This window comes from Protobothrops mucrosquamatus, unplaced genomic scaffold, assembly GCF_001527695.2.
Source record: "Protobothrops mucrosquamatus isolate PMUCROS unplaced genomic scaffold, P.Mucros_1.0 scaffold279, whole genome shotgun sequence".
In the NCBI taxonomy this organism is placed as follows: Eukaryota; Metazoa; Chordata; class Lepidosauria; order Squamata; family Viperidae; genus Protobothrops; species Protobothrops mucrosquamatus.
The window spans coordinates 216,480-244,132 of record NW_015386623.1 but is presented as its reverse complement, the minus strand read 5'-3'; the positions used below and the strand labels follow the sequence as shown (position 1 = coordinate 244,132).

General features: G+C 38.4%; 1 protein-coding gene across 4 annotated transcripts in view; it reads left to right on the top strand.

Moving 5' to 3' along the window:
- Positions 1–15,349: 15,349 nt before the first annotated feature.
- The window catches only part of MARCH7 (membrane associated ring-CH-type finger 7), a 33,040-nt gene continuing 20,736 nt past the window's right edge, over positions 15,350–27,653 (top strand). For 3 of the 4 annotated variants that reach the window (XM_015814729.1, XM_015814728.1, XM_015814726.1), the window contains exons 1-3: positions 18,628–19,060; positions 22,022–22,180; positions 26,024–26,198. In XM_015814729.1, the coding sequence (XP_015670215.1) occupies positions 18,908–19,060; positions 22,022–22,180; positions 26,024–26,198 (487 nt within the window). In that variant the 5' untranslated portion in view covers positions 18,628–18,907. Of the gene's footprint in view, positions 15,366–18,627; positions 19,061–22,021; positions 22,181–26,023; positions 26,199–27,653 lie in introns of those variants that run through there. The other variant, XM_015814727.1, reaches the window with a different exon arrangement.

The following is a 27,653-nucleotide window of genomic DNA, read 5'->3' as shown; positions in this document are numbered from 1 at the left end:
TTTTTCCTATTTTCTTTTTTCTTCTTCCCTTTTCCTTTTCCTTTTCTTTTCTCTCTCTTTTTGTCCTTTTCTTTATTTGTTTTTATTTTTTCTTTATTTTTTCTTTTTTTTCTTTTTTCCTTTCCTTTTTTGTTTCTCTTTTTTCCTTTTTCTTTTCTCTTTCCTTTTTTCCTTTTTCTTATTCTTTCTTTTTCTTTTCATTTTTTTCTTTTTCTTTTTTCTATTTCTATTTCTTTTTTTCTTGTTCTTTTTTTATTTCTTTCTTTCTAACTCTCAATAAAAAGTTCCTTTTGAGACAATGCTTGTTTCAAGAGTTTTGCTTTCTTTGGAGACCTAGTTGAGGCAGGTCCTTACATAAAGCAAGGTCTACATAGTGCCCAACCCAGAGAGGCAGTTGCCCTACTGAGGTGGGTCGCAATCGAGCTGGTGGAGGCAGTCCTAAAGCAAACTATGGAGCACGTGAGGAAGTCCTTTGAGGAGATGAAAGCACAGCTGCGGGGACTCCCAGGGTTGGAGGAAGAAGCGGAGGAAAAACCTGATGGAGAAGAACTAGTTGTGACTGAGGTGGTAGCACCATGGTAGCTCCACAGCGAGCACATCCTCCCAATGACCCAAATGACTCTGCCCATGGAGGTGAAGCTGATACCGTTGGGGTGAAGTTCGATGGGAGGTTCTTCCTTGCCCAGGTTTTTACCTACAGGCAAGTATATGAGAGGACACTGCCAAAGGACAAGGAGAAGGTCAGGGTAGTTACTTTGGCACTGGAGGTTAGCACAGCTGATTGGATGGTGACCTTGTACAACTGCAATACTCCCAAATTGAAGGATTCCAACTGATTCATGGCAGCCCTCCGATGCCAGTTCAAAGATCGTCTTGCAGATTGGAAAGCCCATGACCGCACCAAAACAGTGAAGCAAGGGCAATGACCAGTAGCTGAATACACAAAGGAATTACAAGAGCTGGCCAGTCATCTAAACTGGCCAGAAGACATCCTGGTGAGTTGTTTCCAGGATGGGCTCAACGAAGATCTGTACAATGCCTGTGTGGCAATTGGAGCTCCAGGGCAATTGTACAATTGGTGACTCTTGACAGAAGAGGTGGAGATAGATCAATGCAAATATCAGCATCGCTCGGTGAGACCGGGAAATAAACCGCAACCAGAGAGGAGAAGAGAAGGAGCAAGAATCCCACAGGTGCAACCCCGCTTCACTGCCTGCTTCAAATGCAGAAAAGGCCACTGAGCAGTTGCCTGACACAGCAAAACACCAGCAAAAAGGGGAGATCATCACTGAGTGGGAGATCAATGAAAGCCACACTGCACCAGAAGGAGTCAGCACTGAGGACTGCAGAGATCATAGAGCTCTCCCAGCCTTATGGGGCAGAGGGTCGAGCTCCAACCCCACCGGATGATGACTCAGAAGTGGTAGAGAGCGATTACAAGGACCACCCCTTTGTAAGTGGGTCAATCGATGCAATAACGGTGCCCTTAGAACTGTCCATAGTGGGCACTGGGAAGAAAATAGCGTTGGCAGCCCTGCTGGACTCAGGGTGCACCCACTGCCTAATCAGCCCAAAGCTGGTGGGGAAGATGGGGGCATCCCTCAGAAGACTAAAGACTCCCATTGTCTTCTGCCAACTTGATGGGTCCATTGAAGGTGGGATCCTGGCCAGTTTTGCCACCAAACCCCTGAACGTATTAATGGGAAGCCACTCAAAGACTCTAGTGTTTATCATGACCCCTAGCATAGAGTGGCCGCTAATGCTGGTGCTAACATGGTTAAAGAAAAGGAACCCCATAGTTGATTGGAGGGAGGGATGCCTGAAATTCATGAAGAAGAGTGCTTTTTCCCCATCCAAAGATGAGAGTGGGAGGTGTGAATCACACTGCAAATTAGCATCCAACCTCAGTGAGCAGGAATTACAGAGCCTCCCTCCAGAATACCGGGACTTAGCAGAAGTGTTCAGTGAGCAGAGATCAAATGAACTCCCGCCACACCGACCTACAGACTGTACCATTGAAATTGTCCCGGGGGCAAAACTCTCAAAGCCAAAGTTGTATTCCATGACCCCTAGGGAGTTGGACGAACTTCGCAAGTTCATTGACAAAAACGTGGTGCGGGGTTTCATTCAAACTGCCAGACCACGAATGGCTGCGCTTGTCCTATTTAGGGAAAAGAAGGATGGATCTCTTTGTCTCTGCTTTATGCATGATGTCTTCAGGGATTGGCTGGATTATTTTGTGGTCGTCTACCTGGACGACATCCTGATCTACTCATCGTCCCCACAAGACCACTGAAAACATGTGTAGCTGGTGCTACAACACTTGCGGGACAACCACCTATTTGCAACGTCCCAATATGCATGGTCCCAGGGGAGAGGGCTCTGCAGGGGGGAATAGTGTCATGCCCCCATTGGAACCTGAATCTGCTGAGGAAGATGAGCTGGAACTGGAGCTGACAAATCGAGGGGGAGGCATTGTTGCCTTCGGAGGAATGTGGGGAGGAGCAGGCTGAGGCAGGCCAGGGCTTTTCAGGATTGGGACGGCTTGAAGGCAGGGAGGAATAGGGGCAGGATGAACATGAGAGACAGAGCTCAGGCAGTGAGCAAGGGCCACCCCCTCCTGATCCTAGAGCATGGAGAGAAGGAGAGAACAATGCAGGCAGGCCCGACTACTCAGGAGGAGAGCACCCCACCCCTCTCCACAAGGCACATCTGGGGACTGAGACTTAAAGAGACACTGTGGGGAGAGGCATTTGTCGGGAACAAACGCTGAATTATTGGAGTTTTGTGTGCCGTTGCCAACATTGGGAACAACTAACTGATCTCTTGTTCTGTGTTGTTATTTCTACTTGTAAACCCTGAAACTCTGACCATTGGACTGGCTGACAAACTTGATTTGGTGCTCAAACCTCAGATTGAATTTTGGCTTCTCTTCTGAAACTATTCAGGCAAGCTTGTTAGATTTTGATGTAGGTTTCTTTCTTTGTTCTCTACTTGGCCTTGAGTAAATTGCTGTTCTAATCTAGATGTGTGTGAGTCGAAAACCTGAAAGAGGACTGCCTGTTCCATACAGACACTTTTCCTGCCTGAGAGAGTGAAAAACTTTTGAAACTACTTGCAGCCAGAGACTGCTGAGTGTGTGTGTGTGTGTGTGTGTGTGTGTGTGTGTGGTTACTTGTTCTGGGACTTGCCAGACACGTGGGAGCATTTGGGAAACATTTGGAGCAATAAAGGAGTGTTTTGAACTGCCAGCTGTGTTGCCTCTGTGCCATGCCCTGGGCCATCACACCCTACACCTTTTTATGAGACAATTTTGGTAGCCCTCATTAAAGAAGGAAATTGAGAGCTATGTGGCCAACTGCCCCATGTATGCAGCAGCAAAGCTGCGACAAGGGAAAATGCCAGGGCTGCTTCAGCCGGTAGCAAGCCTTTCAGCACCCTCGAGAGAGATCTCTATGGATTTTATTGTGGAGCTTCCTGAAAGCACGGGAAATACAGTTATTTGGGTGATTACGGACCTGTTCGCTAGGCAGGCCCATTTCATCTCATGCCCAAAAATCCCAGCCACCAAAACACTGGCTAAACTCTTTGTATAACACACTTCATGGGGCCCCACTACTTATAATCTCAGACAGGGTGGTCCAGTTCACCTCCAAGTTCTAGAAAGCTTTTCTGGATCTGTTGGGTTCTAGCCAGAGGCTGTCATCTAATCATCATACTCAAACAAATGGTGGGACACAGAGACTGAACTCTATTCTACAACAATATCTTAGATTCTTTATCAACTATGAACAGGATAATTGGACTGATTTTTTGCCTTTTGCTGAGGTTGCTTATAACAATGCTGTGCACTCGAGTACGGGTTTCACCCCTTCCCAGGTTGCAAATGGGCAAACCTTTGTCCCTATGCCTGAGCTACCTACTAAGGAACCTGATATCCCTTCTCTGCAGGAATGGATTAAACAGTTGCAAAATACCTGGCCTGTAGTTTGGAAGGTTCTGGATGATGCCAGAGCCGCTTATAAAGCTCAGGCCAACAAGAAGAGAGTGGAACCTAAATCTTTTAATGTAGGAGATAGAGTCTACCTTTCTACCAGATACTTACAGTCTTTACAGCCCTCTAAAAAATTGGTTTGCGCTTGGAGCTGGAGGGAAACAAACCGAGAGAGACCTTGAAAAGCACGCCAAAGGAGCCAGTTACCAAAACAATATACCACCTGTGGATTGGCCGAGATTAAAATGGACAGTGGGATCCAGGGGGGAGGAGTAACGAATACTGCTTTTGATATACTGCTTGCACAGGCTATTTCCTCAGACCTCACTTTGCTTCCTTGCTATCACTAACTCTCAATAAAAAGTTCCTTTTGAGACAATGCCTGTTTCAAGAGTTCTGCTTTCTTGGGAGACCTAGTTGAGGTCTTTACACCCTAGAGGCTATTCTGATCCTGAGCACTGTTCCCACTGTAAGCTTTTTTTTCCACATTTGCTTGCTGTAGGAATAAAGTGTTACAGCATCTCCAGCTTTATTCTATTGAAATTCTTTTTTTCTCTTTCAGATCATTTAATGGGGGGAGTACAAATACAAGAAGCCTGCCCTATTCTTATTCTCTCTGCTATTTGCCCCCCAGTCAAGAAATTCAATAGTTTAAACGGCAACAATTTATGCTTTATTTGTAGCAAGAAGATTTTTAAGTGAGTATATGCACACAAATGTGTGTATTTATAGCCTTTATCCCCATAATCTGCTATAGGTTATGATTTTAAAAATAAACTGAATATGTGTAAGCAGATTTTGGAGAAGGCAATGAAACTTGCATTTGGATTACATGATCTACTCTAGAAATTACTGATATCTGAAAATAGTTCTCAAATTAAAGAAATAAGAAAAGACAATTTAATTTTTAGCTGGTAAGTAAATTTCAGAAATCCAGTGACTATTCCAACATTTTAAAAACTCTTGAGGAATATGCAATTCATATGTAAATGTCAAAGACAACTGAACTTTAATGAAAGTACAGAGGTTATATTCTTATTTCCATCTCCTCTGTTGAAAATTCTGTCCTGATATTTATAGATCTTCTCCCCCACATAATGGCTACATTACTCTAAATCAGCAAGGCTCTTCAACCTACCTTATGTCAGATACCCTCTATCTCATTGCCTGAAAAAAAAGTAAATCTTAGCTATCTCCCCCACACCCAAGGTTGTAGCATGAACCCACACAAGGCAATACCATGTTCTGCTGATAAAATATTCTTGATTAAAAGCTCCAGCTTTACACTAAATACAGGTAGCCTTTGACTTACAACAGTTCATTTAGTGACTGTTCAAAGTTACAATGGCACTGAAAAAAGTGACCTATGAACTTTGCAGCATCCCCATGATCATGTGACCAAAATTCAGATTTTGGCAATTGGTTCATATTTATGACCATTGCAGTGTCTCAGGACCATGTGATCACCTTTTGCGACCTTTTGAAGAGCAAAGTCAATGGAGTAGCCAGATTCACTTAACAACTGGGTTAGTAACTTATCAACTGCAATAATTCACTTAACAACTGTGGCAAGAGAGATTGTAAAGTGGAGCAAAACTCACTTAAATGAAATATTGGGTTCAACTGTGGTCGCAAGTCGAGAATTACCCATTTGACACAGCAAGAAGTCACATATTTGTGCAGGAGTGTATAAAAAAAAATACTGGTGTTATTGCCAAGCAATAGCACTCAGTTCTTTGTTGCATAAGAAAGCTGAGAGAGAAAAAAGAAAAAGAAATAGGGATTTGCCAGCAAGAAAACAGAATGTGTATTTTATTTTATTTGTTAAATTTCTATGCTGCCCATCATACTAATACAGTGACTCTGGGCAGGTTACAATATAATAAAAAGTTAAAATGTGCTAAAAAAATTGTATTAGAATAAAAAGATTAAAAGATAAGAAACAAGATGATGGGCAACCTGGGTAGGGGGGAACTTCTGTCTGGGAAATAGCAGTGTAGAGCGATGTCTCCTAATCTTGGGAACTTTAAGATGTGTGGACTTCAAGTCCCAGAATTCCCCCGGCCCTACTGGCTGGGGATTTCCGGGACTTGACCACAGGTTTTAAAGTTCCCAAGGTTGAGAAACACTGATCTAGAAGATGGTTGGGAAACTTGCAGGGCTGCATTAAGACCTGGTGAGGCTCTAAACTGGTGGCCTGAGGTCATGTGTCACCCTTAATGTGCAGCCTGCATCTCAGTTACAAACAGGGAAGTGCAGTAGCTGGAAACCAGCCAGCACCTTACTGATTCCCCCCTAAGCTAACAAGAAAGCATGCTAGGAGTCTGAAATGCCTTCTCTGGATACCGGTGGCTGCAGGGTAGCCACACCTCCCACCACATCACCGTAACACCTCTTTGCTATAAGACAGTGATGCCGAACATTTTAGAGATTGAGTGCCCAAACTGCAACCCAAAACCGACTTATGCATCGTCGAGTGCTGGGTGGGTGTGGCCAATTGGGTGGGTGTGGCCAATTGGGTGGGCATGGCTGCAGTGGTAATGGCAGACTGGGTGGGACTAAAAAGTTCAATCAATCAATTCCAACTTTTCAAGAACTTTTTTTTTCCCACGAGAAGTTGAAATTGACTGATTGAACCTTTTTTTTTTTGCACATGGCGGCGGAGGCCTAAAGCGAAAAGGTTTTATAAAACCCAGCTGAAGGCCTAGGACTGGGGCGATGACGTGCGTGCCCACAGAGAGGGCTCTGAGTGCCGCCTCTGGCACCCGTGCCATAGGTTCGCCACCACTGCTATAAGAACTCCTGTCTTGCCAGAATGCTCTGGGAGAGTAAGGGAGTAAAGCCAGGGCCAGGACCATCAATTGTTGCTGGGCACAGAACTGCATTTTCCCAATTAAAAACTAATCATCTAACAAAACCATTGATTTTGCAGCCTTCATTGTGTTATAAATACCGGTACATGTAACGGAGAAATACAATTTCTGAATTAATTCTTTTCACAGCTGCTAATGTTAAAAAATACAAACGTGGTTACCTAGTTCAGCGGTGCCAATCTGGAAAAGCAACACGCAACCTGCATGAGGCCTGCTTTGAATTTTACATAAAATGTAAAACACTTCCTTTCCTGATTTCTAGAAAGCAAAATCCTTAACAATATCATCAAATGAGAGGTTAAGAAGGTCATTGTGGAAAACCTTCCCCCCCCCCCCAGCCTGGGGTTTTACAGTTGATTCTTGGATCTATTTCATCTGTAAACATTATCTTTCTTTTGAGCAATTTGTTACAATTAGACTTAATGAATACTGCAAAATTGCTCACTTATCTGGGGGAGCCTAGTAAATTTTATTTTGATGATAACCAAATACAGATGGCACAAAGATTCTTGTGTTTAGATAATTTTGCTTGGTATTTAAAATTGTGGGTTTTTAAAACAAGCCCTGGTAATAGGGAGCCCACATTTTGGCTACATTATGTATAATATTTTCCCACTTGTAGTCTTCTCTTTATCCATGTTTATTGTTTAACTGTTTCATTAGTTTTGTAATATGTGTCAATAGATTTATTGTACATTAGTTCATATAACAATGGCAGCCATATCAGGTTGCCTAATTAAATGATTAAATAAGGAAACGCTTTAGGGTAATTCATGAGTATCCTGTGAATATTTCCATTTGACAACAGCAGTAAGCAGGGTGCTCTGATAGGTCACCTGGGTGTCTCCAAACTTTTTTGCATTAAACATCTTAGGTCCTGACAATCTCTCCTGTTATAAGCTTGTCCAGCCATTAAAAGTAGCTGAAGAGGCCTTTTTTTTGAAGATGCTTCCTTGCAAGGCCCTATCTTTCTTGGACACATGTTGTACCCAGTTTACTGAACCCATTCCCTTGAGAATGGGACTTGGCATACTGTCTCCAGGTTACATCTCTTTTGTCAGGTTTTCAATGGTTAGTTAAGGATTTATTTTAATACAAATGTTACTTTTTATTGTCATATTTTTTGTTCCTAAATTGATTAACCACTTTGTGTGCACACCAAAGGTGCAGGAGGCAACTAAATAAGTATATTAGAGCACATCATAGTTGCTCTCACAAAAATGATTTGACTAATCTTAGAGTCTTCCTTGACTAGAAAAGAATGTGTAACACAGGAAGTTGTGTTGTGAGCATATTCCTGACCTGATTTCATTGGCTACCTCTATGCATAGGCTATAATTAGGTGTCTTTGCTGACATAGTCTCACATTTCTGACTTTGGTATAATTATAGAATTTTACAAGTAGCATTCCTTCCCTCCTGGGATTTAAGACACAGGAAGTGTTTTACCGGATTGACATCAATAGTATAATAAGAATATAGGTTTGCCTTGCCCTATAATGTTTTTAATATAAAATGGTTGCTAACAGATTTCTATAAAATACAGTACTCAAACCATTTAGGAAAAACCAAAATATACACCCAACTTTAATTTTTCGGTTTAAAATGAGTTAAAATTTGATTTGCTATGACTGAACATTTTTTAATCATTCATAAAGAAACCTCTTTTTCTGAAAAAAAAAAAGGATTGGGCATGAATGAATATCTACTGATTTTTGAACATCAGTATTTAATCTTTTCATCCAAATAGTACTAATTGTCTCTAAGAGTAGAGGTGTCAAATGTAACATCCAAGTCACTCAAGTCAAATAGGGAAGCCAAGGATGATTATATAGGTGAAATCATAGTGAAACCAAGGATTGACAATGATTACATGGATGAAATCAATTCATGGGATATTATAGTTCCAGGATTTTAAAGGTTGGAGAACCAGCCCTTTGAATTATGACCTGAATCAAATTGGCAGCCCCTTCAAGAAGGGGCTTAATCCTGCCTTTCAACTTGCCCAAAGACTGTAGAAAACTATTACAGTTACCACCAGAAGGGGCAGAGGCAATTTTTGCTTTTTGGAAGCAGACAAACAATAGAAGTGGCAACCCAAATGAATTCCATTTCCATTTTTAATCTCCTCCCATGCAATAATCCCAAATTACGTAACATTTAACAAATAGCTGAATCTCAACCCCAGACTTTGACTAAGGAAAGATTCTGGGAGATGAATTAAGAGGGAATTAAAAACGCTTTCCCTTCTAATGTCAATTAAAAAAAAAAGACTATGAAAATCTGTCATTTTGTCACTGGATTTTCAGTGGCACAATCTCAGGGTTACTGGACCTGCAGGCAGCTCACAAGTTTGCTTTAAAGTGAGTGAAAATAGTATCAGTATCAAGCTGGAATGGAATACATTTAAGTAATTGGTTCAAAAAAAAAAACCCTCTTTGCCAATATACAATGAATACCTTGCCTGAGAACAAACAATTTGGCCCACTGTATCTTTTAATACCCCTCTACATGTCAACTTTGTCTGACATGGTAAATCTCTTAATAGTTTTCATCGTGTTAACTCCTCCTCCTGTCCATTGATCAACAACCCAGTAAGAAGACGGAATCTGAAGTAGCAGAACAATTTTGAAGTGAAGTAAAGAGCGTTCTAATTATTCCACCAGCTACACAGGAAGAGCTAGTCTAATCTGTAATAAACATGGTGCGGGTAAAAAGCTTAGGAATGCCAAGGATTCTTTGAAACTTCAGTTCTTCTATTTGCTATTAAACTTTAGCCTGATCTTGGAGTCTTTCTAATGTTGAGGATGCAGTAGGAGGAATGCAACAATGGAAAAAGATGAAGGAGATAGTTTGGTAGTAGTTTTCTTCTTTCACTTTAATCTCGGAGGCAGAAAGATGAGCAATCTGTTTTATAAATGTCCAACGGGTCAAAGAATTTATTATTAACCATATTTTGAGTAGGATACCCATTAAAATCAAGGATCAGTTAGATATGCTTAATTTCAGTCACCCTGTTTTAAATTAAATTACTTTAAATATGATTAAATCTAGCTTTAACCAGTGACATTTAACAGCTGAATATTTTTATAATTCAAAGAAATTTATGTGCACAAAGTTAATTTAAACAAATTAAGAGTCCAAGAGTTCAGTCGTGGAAGCCCATAGGTTATTATGGTTATATCAAAAGCTAGGGATATATTTGATTTCTGAAAATCTTGGATGTGGTTTATAGAGACCTCAAAAAGAAGCCAGATTTTGTTTTTTATTAAATAAATTACCAGAAAATTGTATTAACTATAATTTTAAATAAATGTAACTAAACAAAATCAAACTTTGTTGTCCTGGCCCCATCTATTACTTTTGGACTGAGAAAGTTTTGTACCCTAAAAATAAAAGATGAAAATATCCAAGAAAGGGAAAAACAAGGAAAATCCCTTGAACTGGTACCCACCAACTCATAAATGTAGTTTTATTTTCCCACTTTGGTAATCATTTCAGGATAATTATATTGTTATTTACAATCTATTTTGAGATTGCTCACCTACTTTAAGTTTAAATTAAAGCCAATTTTGCCAATTATATTACCTCAGGATAGATAACATGTCATTCTTTATAATCCTGGTATTTAACATTAAAGTACAGTGTTGGCATGCTGAAAAGCAGCAAGTGATCAGGGATAGATTGGGATATATTTTGAATGAATGAATGAATGAATGGAAAATGTTACTAAACCAGTGTCTCAAAGATGTGAATTCAAATTCAGTGTTGTGATATACTTAATAGAGCACTTTGTTACCTTGATTAGGAGCCTTGAATTGAATTTGTATTGACTCAGATTTTCTGTTGAATCAGTTGCCATGGAACTCAAATTCTAGTTTAGTAAAAGGAGAACTAGAGACAATATGGCTGATTACTGTTATATAGAGAATAGGTTTTCAGTAATGAGAATTCTGTAATAAGAAAATATCCAATTTTATACAATCTGATCCAGATGTTCTATATATAGGATGCATTCCTTATATCATGCTCCAGGAGGGTACCACTGGAAATGAAAACTAAAGTCATTACAGATAGTCCTTGAGTTACAACCATTCATTTAGTAACTGTTCAGAGTTATAAAGGCACTGACAAAAATGACTTATGACTGTTTTTCACACTTATGACTGTTGCAGCAACCCCATAGTCATGTGATCAAAATTCAGATGCTTGGCAAATGGCATGTATTTACAACAGTTGCAGTGTCTCAAGGTCATTACGATCTTCTGACACATAGTCAATGGGGAAGCCAGGTTCACATAACAACGGTATTACTAACTTAACAATTGCAGGGATTCACTTAACAATTATGACAAGAAGGGTAGTAGAATGGAACAAAACAACTACCTTGCTTAGCAATGGAAATTTCGGGCTCAATTATGGTCATAAATCAAGGACTACCTTTACCAGATGATTCCTGGGGAATTTATTATTAGCAGTGCTATTTTCTGGAACAATGCGTGCACTTTCATGTAAAGACATAGGCAGAGATATTTCTCTTTTTGTTTTCCCAATTTTTTTTATTTCAGTGGTTTAGATAATTTTATTTGCACTGTCATGAGATGGCAGTTTTTATACACTTTCCCCCAAAATTTCACTTAGCTATGTAGTTGTTTTACTTTTTAATTGAGTTTTAATTCTTTAAATTTAAAAGCTGCTTAGAGAGATTGTATTATTGAGTGAACTGAGAATATAATAAATGAATGACCTCACACTTTTTCTCCAAGGTAGCCCCCAAGGAGACTGGAAATGACTATTTCAAGAGTGTGGGGGTCTGGCTGAGTGGCATGGATTGTGGTAGGAAAGGCTAGGAAAGTGACTATCAAAAAAATAGACGGAAGTATTTTCATGATTAAATCTGAACGTGAATCCATACGTGGTCCTGTGATCGCCTCCTTTTGCCCTAATCCACGTCATGATCAGCCCTGAAGGGATCATTTGCATGGGACTGGGATCGGAGAAACAAGCAGTCAAGGGATCATGGAATTTAACCAACATCTTTCAAAATATCTGTTTAGATCCAAATCAATATAATTAGTGAACAAGTTACAACCATAAATTATCACACAGTTTTATTTAATATTCTTGGCTTTATTCAATAGTGCATCTTGAGGTTGCTTTAAAAGCAGAAGCAAAAATTCCTGATTTCATCTTGGTGATAAGATGTTAGTCCTAGACTATAGATCAGACCAATAAATCAACTCCACATTAAGATTAAAACTATTTTTTATTAAGATTCATTATGGTAAAAGAAATGTGCAAGTCTTACTATGCTTTAACCTCCTTCCCTCTTATACTGCTGTGAATTAGGGAAGTGCTTGCCTGACATTTTTGCATACCTGCTGCATGACTTAAGCCTTAAGCCATGTTTTTTGCCTTGTTGATTTGGTAAAGGATCTTAACTATCTACATACTCTCTGTACTCCCTATACCCCACAGAGGACAAGAGAGGGATTTCTTTGATGATTTTCTGCAGTTGTTGGAACAGAAGGCTTTTCAGTTTATCGGAAAGGGAAGTTCTAGAATCTTTTAGAGTTAACCATCTGCTGAGGTTCTAAACTGTTTGCTGAAGTTAAAAGGTATGAAGATACAGCAGCTAAAGGGAGGTAAATAGAAGCCTGAGGAAATAAGCCTAGATTTAGAATTAAGTAACAGATACTCCTGTGAGCATGTGTAGTCCACAAATATACTTTCAGTACTGTATTACAATAAGCTTAGTAAGCTCTGTTACTGGTTTTCTTCAAGATACCTTCATTTCAACAGTCCAATTCAGGACAAAGGAAATATATAACTTATTTTTATTTATAGTAGTTACAGGGAAGCTTTATGTATAGATAACCTATTCCTCATGATTGATCTTATTGAGCAGGGGTGTCAAACTGCCGCCCGTGGGCCGGACGCATCATGTGGAAGCCGCGCCCACCCCATTGCCGGCAATGGCAAAACCGGACCGATACGTTGCGTGATGTCACGTGACGTCGCGAGTTTGACATGCCTGTTATTGAGGAACAAGTACAGGTAGTCCTTGACTTACAACAGTTCATTTAGTGACCATTCAAGTTTACAGTGGCACTGAAGTGACTTATGACCGTTTTTCAGAGTTATGACCTTAGCAGCATTCCCATGATCATATGATCAAAATTCAGATGCTTGGCAACTGGTTCATATTTATGACCACTGCAGTGTCCCAGGGTCATGTGATCACCTTTTGCGAACTTCTGAAGAGCAAAGTCAATGGGGTAGTCAGATTCACTTTAACAATCAGGTTAGTAACTTATCAACTGTAATGATTCACTTAACCACTGTGGCAAGAAAGGTCATAAAGTGGAACAAAAGTCATTTAACAAATCTCACTTAACAACATAAATTTTGGAGTCAATTGTGGTCATAAGTCAAGAACTACATTAAAGTTTGAGGAATTTTAAAAACAGATGTTAAACATCCATGGTTGAAAACCATTTTCTATTCATAGAATAGAAGATGAGAATCTCAGAAGATTCTTGCTGGATAGAATAAAGGCATAAGTAATCCTGCTTATATCCCAGCTTTATGCAATACTACACATACAGGAAATGATATACATATGCCAGGTTTAATAGCCTTACCAAGGAATATGTAACATTTCAGATTTGAAGCTGGAAAGATGCTTTGGAGCAGGTGTAGCATGTGCTACACATCTGTCAGCATCTCATTAAAACACTGCCTCCTCTCCTATGCTCACAGGGTAATCCTGGGGAAAAATGCATTTGAATTATGGCTCCAAAAGTGTGTCCACTTCTGCTTTGAAGCACCTTATTGCATCCTGTTGATGCCTCCTTTATTCAAACATGTATTTTTCTGGGATTTGTGTGGCTAGTTCAGATTTACCAAGAGTTTTCTCTTGGTTTATTCTCTGCTTCTCTTCTATATCTGCAACCTGTCATCCCAGGTATTTTGAATGCTGGTTTAGTATTCTTTTGAAAGTACTTGACCCAATTCAAAAATAGTTCAATATACTAGTCACAAGCATAGGGCACGTTCATGCCTGAAACTTGTTTAGGTGGATAATTTGATAGGCTGCTAATCCTGCCATTCAAAAGATCAAACTATGCTTACCTGGCTTCATCTACTGCAAATTAAAGAAAATGATTATTTTTCCCAGCGGCAGGTGACGCTTCATGAAGGGAGAAATAACGTCAAGGAGATGCACTTTCATTAATTTTTTTTAACTTTAAACCAGGGGTCTTCAAACTTGGCCCTTTTATGTCTTGTGGACTTCAACTCCCAGAATTCCTCAGCCAGGCACGCTGGCTGAGGAATTCTGGGAGTTGAAGTCCACAAGTCATAAAAGGGCCAAGCTTGAAGGCCCCTGCTTTAAACCGAAACACTAGCTAGCCTCCTTAATGAGAAAGAAGGCCGGGCTTTCTGAGCAGCCAATTTAAATTAGCAGCCTGCTTTTGGGATTGGTGAGTTGCACATCAACACTTACATAGAATAAATAAAGTGAACAAAGCTGACTGGCTCATAAAGTGAACAAAGCTGGCTAACTCTTTTGCAATTTCTTCTTTGGCGAAATCCGGTTCCTCTTGTCTGGTATGAGTGTGCCCGAATAAGATCCCTACATTTTACAAAGGGATTTCTTCCCGTCTTCTCCCGATACCTCCCCCTTTCCCTCTCAACGGCTCCGAGACGCCCATCCACGGCACAATATGTAATGCCGCCCAGTGACGTATGACGTACGCCACCGAAGACGAGCGCAAAGCGAGCTCAAAGCACCAACGCAACTCCGCCACTTCCGCTTTCCCAGCAATCTCCGGGTGAGCGGCTGTTCCCTCGACGCCTTGGGGAAAACCCGAGAGCTAGACCGCCCTCCGTAAACTTCGGGCTAGATGGTCGCTGTTCTCGCGAGAGTTGAAGGGGCGGGTGTCGGTTGACTCCGCGGTGATTGGCAGGCGGCGCTGAGGTAGCTTCCTCCTCAGGGCGGTACAGTAGTCCGCGGCCGCCATTGACGGCTCGGCGAGCGGCTGGGGGAGCCCGTGAAAGCGGCGAGGGGCGCTGGTGGAGACGGCGGCCAAGGCAAAGCAGGTGATGTCTTGCGGAGGAGAGAAAGCGAAGCTGAGAGGCGGGCGAGGCCCTGGCTCCGCGGGGATTGTGCAAGGGAAGTGACACGGTTTGGAGGCTGAGGAGTCTCCATTTTGTGGGCTTGGGAGGCGAAGTTCTTGGCCCGGTTTCCTCCCCTTCCCGTTTGCCTTGTACGGTTCGGAAAGAGAACTCCGACTCGGCAAACGGGCTCCAGAACTGCGCGTCTGCCCTGGGCGCGTCCGCGTAGACGAAGACACCCTCCTCGATATATGGGGCTCCGTTGTGCAATCGAGTCCGGAAAACAGAAACCTCCGAGCTGTTTTTACTATTGGTTGGCGCAGAAGGGGGGTTTGGGAGGAAATGCGGTTTCTTATCCAGCGATAGTCCAGTTTGAGAGAGGTCAGGAACCTTCTCCATACATTCATGGGATAAATTAAAATTTGGAACTCGGATTTTCCTGGTCTGAGGCTGTATCCAACATGAGGTCATTGGGGTGTTTATAGAGTACTTAAGTCAGCTTCGCATTCAAGTTATGACTGATCCTTAACAGTCTCTCTTTTTCTGCTTTTTAGGATCGCTTTTTTTTTATCATCTGGTAATAATGAACGCCAATAGCAGTTCTGTTTGCTGCTTCTGCCTTGTGCTGCTAACCTTAATTTGAATTTCGTATTCAGATAGACGGGTTGGTTTAAATGAATAGTTAGAAAAGGTGGTTAAAAAAAAGCCTCAGTAATTATGCGGGATTGCAGTTTTGAGTGTATCTGACTTGTTAGAGGACTGACTTGTTCGTTAACTAGGTATGATTTCCCTCCAGTGAAAAAGTATTGTAGTTAGTTGGAACCCTATGACCATATAAGTATTAAATTATTGACCAGTAGGAGGCACTACATGGCCAGTTTTGTTTTTATTGGGTCTCTTCAGGGATAAGTACTGTATCCTCCGTACTAGATAGACCAGTGTTTCTCAACCTTGACAATTTTAAGGCATGTGGACTTCAACTCCCAGAATTCCACAGCCAGCATTGCTGGCTGTGGAATTCTGGGAGTTGAAGTCCACATGCCTTAAAATTGTCAAGGTTGAGAAACACTTTAACATCCAGTATTGAGGTTGCCTACATCTGGAAACTCCCAATAAGGGCAAAACCACTTGTGTAGTGCCTCCTACTGGTCGCTAGCAAATATAATATGTAAGCCATATAAGCAAAGGAAGCAATCTTGAGGCCTCTAGCATGAGGCCCAGGCTAATAAAAAACACAAAACTTCTATTTTGAGCACATATAAAGAAATAAAGGCAATCTTGTGTAGCTTCTATAAATAAGAATTCTCTAGCTATGGTTTTTACAGTGAAAAGGCTATATAATAGATGGAGAACATATAGGCTGGATGTTTATCCATTGAATAACAAATGTGCTAACTTGCCCTAAATTGGATTTGTCTAACTTTCTGTCAGCAGGATTGATATAGCTTAGCTCTGTGGATTGAATAGGACAAAGATGCTATCTGTGTTTGCTGGTTCCTTCTCTCTTTGCATTTGCATGCATCCTTCGTCTGTTTCAAAGAGACACCCTTCAGCCTATCTCAGTCTCAATAAGCACAATGATTTTAACACATTATAATAGCTAATTCATTAGATATTTGTAACCATTTTCATATGTACTAATCTGTTCTCCCTGTCCCATTTTAATTTAAATCTGTTAACCGTTCCATGTATCTGTTAAAGTGAGTTACATTTCATGAAAGTGTGTGTTTTAATAAAATTTTTAAATCTAAAAAATGTTACCAAACTCTGATTTTCTGCAACAGTTAAGGAAATAGTAAATTGCTTCTCCCTTCCTTCCTCTAATTGGGATGTTGTAAGCACAGCATCAGTCATGAGTCCTCCTATTACTGAAATACACATGTTAAAGGCATCTCCTTTTGTTTAATGCAGTTTTACCACTTAAAACTAGTACTTAGAACAATGCAGTAAGACTTGTCTGGTTCATTTTAAAATGGCCTGGAGATACAGTATTTAAAATTCTGTAACTGATCTTGAATCATGTTTGAAATGTTCTGGAATATTTTATTTTTTATGAACTAAGGCTGGTAAATGCCCAGATACTCTCATGGACCATTTTGCAAACAAACCTATAATTCTTTCTATTATTCAGTATTGCCACAGTTTTTTGAAATTGACATTGTAAGGAGAGAACTATTGTTTTAAGCTGCAGCAACAAAATAGTTATAAATAAACTTTCTGTTACATACCATGTCCTTTGTGAGCAGAAAGGAAGATTGGATTGTTCAGCTAGATATGTACTCTTGTTTATTGATAAGAGCTTAATTTCTCTTCTTTTAGTTTTGATTTTGCTGTGGTCAAAACAGTCAAAAGTAGGACAATAGGCACAACTTTGATTATATATGAATCCAGGTTATGAGAAGAGTAGCAACCTTCAAAATAATTATGTTGGCTATTTTAGGTCTAGTTTGATATTGGATTTGCTAACTTACACCTTTGCAGAAATGAAACAATATATAGTACTTCAGTGTTATTTCTCCTCCCTATCAATATAATTGGCTAATGTTGGATTTTAAAAAAATGCAATATGTTTTGGATAATGATATCTGCTAAGGTCCTAAAGGTTTAAGATGTATAGATAACTAATATATAGGTATGCTTCCCATATTGCTAAGAATGTATTTTTAGCTAACCATCCCATGATATAAGTTGTATTTTTCAATTTTTTTAATATTCCAAAATCAATCTATATGTATAATACAGTAGAAAATCTGAGATTGACAGAACAAATTCTCATGCAAAATAATATTGAATACAGAGATAAATTGTATGCATTAAAATAAGATAAACTTGAATTTGCCTGCAAGACTTACGTTTATTTCTAGGCCATGTGTCTAAATAGTTGTTTCTAAACTAATGTTCGATACATTGCATGTTCTTTATATTCCACAGTTTGTTTGTTTTTTGGGGGGGGGTAATTTGAATTATAAAATAAGGTATAATATCTACTAAACTAAATTTTTAAGAGTATCTTAATGCTGTACTACAAATTTGTTAGATTACATGATTGTGTAAAGATTAAAATACTAAATTGAATAGTGATGTTTTGTCCAACTTGATTATAAAGCCTAAATCATACATGTACCGATATGGCGTTTCTGTGCTTTTATCAACATGTGCATTAGTCTCACGTAATGCACATTTCAGAAATGTTTAGCCAATTGATGTCCTGTCTTTAGATTTTATGGATTTTGAGTTTGCAGAATTTACAGGTTAGTGGTCCCTAGAAAGTGATACTAGATTTTAGGTGGAATTGATGACATCCTATGCAAAGGCCATCCTAGCCACAGCTGCCACCTGCTCCTCAAGCAAGAGCTGTAAGTTCAGGAAGACCCCAGATTGTGCTTTTTGGTCTGTCTGAGACAGTGCCACATCATCAGAACCAAAGATGGCAAGATCCCAGAACCAGATCAAAAAACTCAAAGCCACTTGATTTTGTTTTGTTGAATTGAAGTCTGTTGTGTCCTATCCAGGTCCTCTCACAGCCTCTAGGCACTGAGATTGAACCTCCATGGCATCTCTCAGGTGACCTGGCATGTAAAGCTAAGTATCATCAATATACTTGCCATGTCATCCCAGCCTACAGGATGACATCACCCAGCAGCTTCATGTAGATGTGTTTTGAATGATATGTGCTATTGCATCATCATCTACATCCTCACATTTAATAAAGTACCAATTTATAAAATTTATCTTTTTGATGCTTATATCTCATTTGTAGTATTTAAAATATTGATCAGAGGTTTAGTATAAAAATACAGGGGCAAAATTAACCACTGATTAGTATCTGAATTATAAATCTGTAGCTTTTCTTCCTATATTTTGCACAGTTCATTATCTAACTAGAAAAGTTGAATATTTATTTTTTATATAGTGCACACAAAATGGAATCAAAGCCATCAAGAATTCCACGGAGGCTATCTGTTCAGCCATCTGGTTCTCGAAGTGCTAGGATAGGAGCTGGAAGTGGTGGAACAACTTTAACTGATTCATACTGTACGAGAGAGTCTTCAATAAGACTGGATTCTGGACGCCAGGTAACTTTTATGATGGTATATTTTCCATCTTTCTCTGGTTGATGAGTTCAAATTGAAGTTAATCAACAACTTGGTTATATAAAAGATGCTGACTAATTTAAATATTTTGTTTCCTTTTTTTTCTGTTTAAAAAATCTTTCACAACAATAGTTGACATTGCTTTATGATACTCTATTCTCTTTCCCTCATGACAAACTTACTGCTTTCCATTTCTTTTTTGTTTTAACATACTAGATAGAGACTTGCAGTTTTAAGAATGCTGAATGATTTATTTACACAGAAAAAAAGCATTCTTTTACTAGAATCGAGAGCAGTTTAAGGTCTCATTAAAAATTATCTAGGCTGCACTGTGAACTTTAGAACTACAGGTAGTCCTTGGTTATGATGGTGCTGAAAGGGAGATTTAATGACTGGTTCTTGAAATTCCAGTCACTGCAGTGTCCCCACAGTCACATGACCGTGATTTGGGTGCTTCATATCTGGCTTATATTTATGATGGTTGCAGTGTCTTGTGATTGCCATTTGCAACCTTCCCTTCTGGTTTCCCACTGCATCAGTTGGGAAGCCAACCAGAGATCACAGGTTGCTCCTGCAAGTCACTGCTGCCACTTTTTTGCCCATTCACCTGCTCATGCTCTCTGCAGCATCCGCCCACCCGCAACAGTTACCTACCTTTACCCCATAGCATCTGCCTGCAATCCTGGAGTTATAATGGCAACCAAGACTGCTGAGATTGCTGTCACTAAGTGATGTGGTCACATGTGCGGTCATTGTGGCATTGTGCTTTAGCTGCATCATTTAGCAATTCCAATCCCAATTGCTGCTCTAATCCAAGGCCTATATTTTCTCAGCATGTACTTTCTGTCTTTTTCAATGTGTCACTAACTTGGACTCCTTTTTCATATTTTTTTAAATTAGAAAAAAGTATTAATTGCACTCTTTTTATATGTTAGAACTTTGGCTGTTCCATGTGTAGCATAGCTAGAACAGTACCAAACTAGTGAATAAAGATTCTGCTAAAAGTACCTGATAAAATTGCATTTTAAAAAAACTGATCACAAATATTAGGCAACTGGCATATGGATATTGCATAAGTGGAATTTGTTTTAGTGCTGCATGACAATTTACTAGAACTGATTCTCTCACCAGAGGTCTTGAAGTTTTTCTGTAGGTATTCTGGAAAAAAGAACAGAAATGTAGATCCATATGTAAGTTATTGAATGTTCCTAGGCAGGTTAAAATACAAAGCAGTATAAAATCATTGTGTGAAATCAGTGGAACAATAGAATTAAACAACAAAAATAATAAAACATAGTAGTTACAATAACAGAATGGCTTGAAAAAATCTAAAATTATAAAATGTATGGGAAAATAAAAATATAATTGAAATTAATATAGTGTATTATGAGTTTGAGGAGACCATGTCAAATTCCGATACAATTATAGAATTCTTTAGATGATTTGGGATTATTTTCTTATCTCAGCCCAACCTACTTCAGAAAAGGGTAACAATAAAATTAGACTCTTATGTTGCCTTGAATGCCGAGAGGAAAGGAGGGATATATAATGAAATAATACAGATATAAAAAGTAGGTGCTGTTTAGACATGTTTAGAAATGAATATAATGCAACTTAGGTGATTTTAATAACTGATTAAATCAATCTTCTTGCTTTGGAAAGAATGGCCTTTGCATATAGGAATACCCTCAATTTTCAATGAACAGTGTGAAGAAAATACACAGTTTCAATCCAATCTGTTTTTGGGAGAGAAGCAGAACTTTTATCCCAGCTAAAAATCTAGTGAGGCTTTTGCCTTGGAGCAGAGTTACCTTAGCCCTCTTCAGAACTATCCCCAAATACACTTTTCTTTTATTTTCTTCATGTTCATGATCATATTATGAACATGATTACTTATAAATCTGATTTGAAATAATACCTTCTTGAATTCTGGTATTGAATGATTCAGCCTGTACTCAGAAAGGTATATTGCATTACTTTCCATTTGAGTTCATGGAAGTACATAACTTTATTTCCTATAATAAACATGTAGATACATTCCCCCATCCCTTCTCTTTCTATCACTTTGCTAAGTATGGTCACCTAGAAAAGTATTGTTGACATCAACAGTAGCTTTTCAAGCAAAAATTTTCTAATATGACTGAAAATGAGTGTTGAGTCTGGGAATTCTGCATGTATTCTGCCACTTATCTGTGGCTATTACCACAATTCACCCTATAGCATATGTTGCTTTATCCCTGGAAAAAGGATTTGCTGGTACAGAATTAATTGATTATAAACTAATAAATCATTTCTATTTTAGAAATATTTATACAATTCTGTTTTTTTTCTTTTCAACTCTACTTCTCTGTTTAGTATTTTATTTTGTCAAAATTAGGTTAGCTTTTTTATGTTAAATGCTCTCTTAAATAAGTAGGCATGATTTGGTTTTGGTTAAATTTGAGTTAATTTGCATTTTAGAGAGTCAGCAAGATTCAGTGCCTTAAAATAGAAAAACTTCACAACTGTTTTCAAATTTAGTATTTCTCTGTAAGAAATTTAAAACAAGGTGTTTACCAAGTACTTGTATCATTTTTCAGGGTTTTTTTTTTCAATATAATTGTGTAAAACAGTAATTTACAACTATTGTTTTAAAGTGACTTGCTTTTGTTTCAAATGTTGCCAATGTAGCAGAATCTCAATAATCCTCTTCAATGAGAGGAGAATAGTAATGTTTGATCCTGCTTAGAAAATAACTTAACAGAAGTTGAATTTTTAACAAAGTAAACCTTACCCACTTAGGATGAGGTAAACTTATTTTTGTAGATGGGGTAGGAACAGTTGACTCTTCTAGAAAATGTTTAAATGTGATTAATTAAAAAGTGCAGATATTATAGATTTTATTTTCTTGTGTGGAATGGTGGCCCGAGCAGGACATTAAGTAATAAATATATTGTTTTGTAGGAATCTGGTAGGTTGCATAGTTCCAGTAGAGACTGGTCAGTTGAAGAACGAGAAGCTTATGAAAGTTCATGGAAGCTTCCAGCTTCTTCTCCAACTCACTACTCAGGAACACTTGATCGCCCATGGTCCGGAAGAATTTTGGGAAGCAGAAATAGATTGGTAAGATTTGCATAGTTAATTGGTTGAAGATAAAATTAGATATATATACATTCTTTTTTTTAAAAAAAGTTTATTGAAAAAAGATTAAAATACAAAACGCCAAGATATTTAGAAAAAAACAAACAACAAAAAAGACATTAACAAAAAAGTGTCTTTAAAAAACAACAACACATATACACATAACATCCTCCCTAATTGAATGCTAATTTGTATAAAGAACAATTTTGGTTTCCCACCCCTTGCAAAACAGGCTAAAAGAATTTTAAACTGTTAAACTACTAAATCTACTTACAAATTGTTAGCTTGTCATTGGTAAGCTATATTAATAACAAAGTAGTTAGCAGAAAAAACAATACTAAACATATTATGTAAGGATATAAAAGTTAAAAAATTGTGAACAGTAATAGGAGAAAAAGTTGAAGTTCCAAAACCCTCTGTTAACATGCTGTTATTGTAATCAACTCGTAGAAAATTTACCACGACCTCAATACCTAATCATCCCAAATATTAACCTTAATTGGTCCTGGATCAAATATCCAAGTTTGTTTCTTTATACTATTTCTTACTAGTTGCTGATTGATTGAATATAATAAGTCCAGTCTCCAAAGCCAGACTTCCAGATAAATGCTTTTGTCTTGTTTAAAAGTTAAATGCAACATCTTTCTACAAATTGGAATTCATGCTTAACTGTTTATATGCAGTTGTTTACCAATTCATAATAAGAAAATTGGATATGACCAGTGCAGAATTTTGGACACCCCTTCAATCAGTAAAAGTAGTCCTTGACTTAACAATCACAATTGGAAACTTCTGTCACAAAGCAGTGCAATCATTAAGTGAGTTGTGTCCAATCTTATGGCCCTTTTTGCCATGGTCATTAAGCAAATCATCATGGTTGTTAAATGAATCACATGACTGTTAAGTGGAACGGCTTCCCCTGGCCAATTTTGATAACATGAGAAAATAGTAAGTGCAAGGCATGGCCATTAGTCATTTTTTTTCAGTGCTATTGTAACTTCAAACTGTTTTTAAAAGAATGGCCATAAATCAAGGACTACCTGTACTTTGTAACACCTTATTTGGCATCAGTTTCCAAATATTTTCTTTAGCCAACTAAGAGTTCTTGCTTTTGGAATTTTTTCCACAATGCTCCTTATGGAACTTGTTTAGCTCAGAAAATCCTTGCATGCAGTGCATTTTTTAGGTTTCTTCCATAGATTTCAATAATACATCTTTTCTGTAAGTATTTTATGGTTGATTAGATCCTACATTTTTTCAGCATCAGTTTTTCACTGATTGTGGGAAATTAGCTTCTAGGATATATCAATATTTCATTGAATCTGTCCCAATATTGTCTATGCATTATTGCATGCATATACATAGACCACTTAATAGTTGGAACAGTATTCCTTATGCTTCATATTTTTCCCCACAAATGTATTTTGATGTTGAAGAGGTATCAGTCTCATTATTTTATTTTATTTCATAATTTTAGACCCTGATCAAGTTTTTTTTTTACAGATGTCAGGCAATAATGTGTGATGAAGAAAGGGTTTTCTTCTGAGAATTCTCTAGGATTATTGTTGTATAAGTAATGCTATAATGATCTAATCTTTTCAGCAGGTCATTTGCAGTGGCCTGTGAGCTGTATTTTGCAAGTCTGCCAAGTTTGGGGTAATTCCAGCAGATATTTTTCTTGGTCTTTCAAAGCTTGCCTTGAGTTTAAATAGTTCCACGTAACTTCTATTTCTTAGTAATGTTTCTAATAGTTTAAATTGCTATCTAGTAGCAATTTAGAGAGGGTTTTTTTATAGCTTCCCCTTGCTGGGAAGAAGGCAGACTCGATGTGTTTTGGGGCCCTTCAATTGATCTATCGAGACCTAGGAAGCATGCATTCTCTGTATTGTACCTATTCTTTGGAACATTATTCTCCAGAGATCTCTGGGACTCTCATTTTAATGATCTTGCAGAAATCTTTGAAAAGCTAACTGTTCTCTCGGGCCCTTAAGTACTGTAAGATATTTATGGAATGTTGGTTATATTTTCTGTGTATTGTTCTCTCTTACTGTTTTCTCCCTGTAAGCTATGCAGAGTTGCATTGGAGTCGGATAGTCTCTGAATTTTGTAAATTAAAAAACGTAAATAAATTATTTTTAGTTTTAGTTTTTTAGATGTTCAGACAGCTACTAATAGCCCATTGTTGTTAAAGTAAAAGAACAATAATATTTTGGGAGATTAGAAGGTTCAAAAGATCTCTTCACCTGTGGAATTTACTTGGATAACAGTCATATAATAGACCTAATATCACCTTTTTGGCTTTATTAATGATTTTTTCCCCCTTCACTTCACTTGTGCTCAATTCTTGGAGACTTCCTGGACAAGTTCTCACAGTTTTCTTGACAGGGTTTTTTTAAGTGGTTTGCCCTTGCCTCTTTCCTAGGGCTGAGAGAAAGGGACTGGCCCAAGGTCATCCAGTGGGTTTTCTCTCTCCCATTTTCTACCTGATGCCTTAACCACTATACCAAACTGGCTCTCTATTAATAATTTTACTATATGATTAAAAAAATAAGGACAGAATCAACTAGAAGAACAAATTTATGCAGTATATTGTTTTCTTTGAACTGAAACAGCATTCAATTGCATATAAATAATTATGATTTGGAAGTACCCAGCAACTATTTCAAAAGAAATATTTAAGTTTAAAATAGTAATGTTATTTACGACTTGCATTCCTACTCTGTGATAGAATTTATTATGAAAAATAAATAGTGCTAAACTGTGTAATTTGCTTAATACTACTGCTTGTAAAAATAAAAAAGATATAGTAAACATAAAATCATAGATTGAAAACACTCATGGCAAAATATCCTAAATCAATCATTTTAAAGCCCAGAAAAGTAAATGCACCACTAAAATCTCTCTGCTTTATTGGATTAATTTATTGTCACCAGTATTGGTACCTTGATTTCATCCGATAGATTATTTTAATGGAATTGGGGTAGGGCATCATATGGACAAAGATTTGGGGACAAGCTTATATAGGTTACATTCTTGTGTTGGTATACACTTCTGTAAGATAGTGGGAATTATTTGAGTTAGATGTAGATAAGACTAGGATTGTACTGTTAGAATTTTGAAGGTCAAGATAGATTTGGCCTGAAATAAAATTGGCAGCCAGTTCAGATTTTAAAAAGACCAGGTGTTGATACATTTCATATGCAATTTCAACTGAGAAATGTGCTATACATTCTATACTAATTGAAGTTTCTCAACTGTTTTCAAGGTTGCCCTAATGTACAACTCAGTTAAATTGAGAAGCTGCCTGAGTGTGGAAGACAAATTTTTGTGTTAACATCAAAGTAGATAGTGGAAGATTGATAACAACTATGAAGGATTGTACATATTTAAATGGATTTTGCATTCAGTCTATTTGAGTAAAAAAAGAGCTTGCAAATATTCATATGAAGCAAACATTGATTTACATTTCAGGTTTTCCAAATATTAAGAAAATGCCATAATTAGAGTTTATAATGCTGAATTATTTTGACAGAACTGTTCCAGAAATAACAAATTTTACCTTGTTTCCAGGACTAGGATGCATTTGTATTTTATCTCTGGTGTAATGCAATTTGTTCTTTTTAAAAGGGAATAATACTTTATTGTAATTTTTGACTAATAGCCTATTAGACTATTCTTTTAAAATTACTCTCATTTACTTACTGGTGCTGTTGGTTGTTTTACCCAAGACTTTTCACTATAATAGTTTTGGTTTAATCTTGTTTACTATTATTGAACAAGCCATTTAGCAGTAAATTAATAACCTTCTCAAATCCCAATTTGTAGGTTACATCATCATCATCAATTCCTGCATCATCTTGGTTGGGTGAATCTGATAGAACTCAGGGAGCATATTCTTCAAGACTGCATAACCAACAACAAGATATTGATTCAAAAAGACCTAAACTTTCTTATACATCTACCTCTAGTATGAGAAGTAGTGGTTTAAACACGGTTTCAGGTAAGTTGCATGTTAAATAGTAAAGAAAGTGTATCGATAAGGCTTATTAACATTCCAAACTGCCACTCCGTTTCTCCAAAGGGAAAATAAGTAGAAGGTGTAAAAAACAAGAATGCCATACTCAGTCAAAATTAAAACACCATTCCTTATCAGAGTAATAATGGTGTTTTTGTTACTTGTGGCCTGATGGCACAGCTATGTTCTCCAGCATGACAAATGGAGAATCCACAGATGGGTTGATCTTGCCTTTCTGCCCTAGAGACTAAGTCAATCAACCTTTGCCATGCCTCTCTTCCTCCGGCTAGGAATCCGCAGTCACGACTTAGTCTTAGCCCAAGAGAGATGTGGTGAAGATTGGATCTTGTTTCTAGCAGAAAGACAAAACTGTGGATTTTCCCAGGTTGTACCCTTCCCTTCTCTGCGCTGATATCAGTGCTGCTTTTCAAACTGCTGAGTGTCAAAGGGGTTTTGTAGGCTTCAGCTGAAGCCTTGAGCTATTTATAGCTTCCAGGCAGGGCAGAAGTGTAGCGGTCACCATTTTGAGCACCGCTTTTATTGTTTCTGAGTGGGGAGGTGGGGGGCCCTCCCTTCCAGCAAGGGCTGTTTAGACGTCAGTTTTGGCCAGAATTCAATCAGCAGTCTTATTAGTCAGCCATAGAAGCAGCTGACCGCATTTATTAATTCAGACATAACGACGGACAGGAGGTCGCTTACTAGCGGCCGCCATCTTGAAAGCCTTACAAACACTCTCAGGCCATTCAGAAGGCCAGAATTAAGGAGCGGCATTTCGAGGGTGCTGCTTCTCCAGGCTTCTTGGCAGCTTGCCGCATACCAAGGCTATTACAATTAGAGCCAACAACAACAGCCTCCTTCACGTGTCTGGATGCAATTTCCAAAGATTTCAGGGTGGCTGAGTGCCCGCTTTAACTGCCGCCATTTTCAGCGCCTCTTCCCACCGCTGTTTATAAGTCTGCTGGTTACCCCATTAAATTGGTCTTGCCGCCACTAACAGGATTATCAATGTGCTGGCTACCACATTAAGTTGGTCTTGCAGCTACTAACAGGAACATGAGTGTGCTGGCTACCCCATTAAGTTGGTTTTGCCGCCACTGCTAGGATTGTGAGTGTGCTGGCTATCCCATTAGGTTGGTTGCACCGCCACCACTGCTAGCCACAACTTGGCTCCTTGCTATTGGGATCACCTCTCTGTTGCAAACACATTGAGATTGCCATTTCTGTGATATCTCTGATTTTGCAATGGCAGATAAAACCACAGAAGCTTAGATATCTCAGGTTGCCTCCAGCAGTTCCTCCAGGCACAAGAAATCCAGATCAGCCAAGCAGGAGACTGCTGAGAAACTCAGATCCAAAGCTATCTCTGGCAAAAGGTCTACCAAAGCTTCTGAGAAAGAAGCACGCAGAAGGTACCAGGCATTGGAAAAACAATTCTCCAAA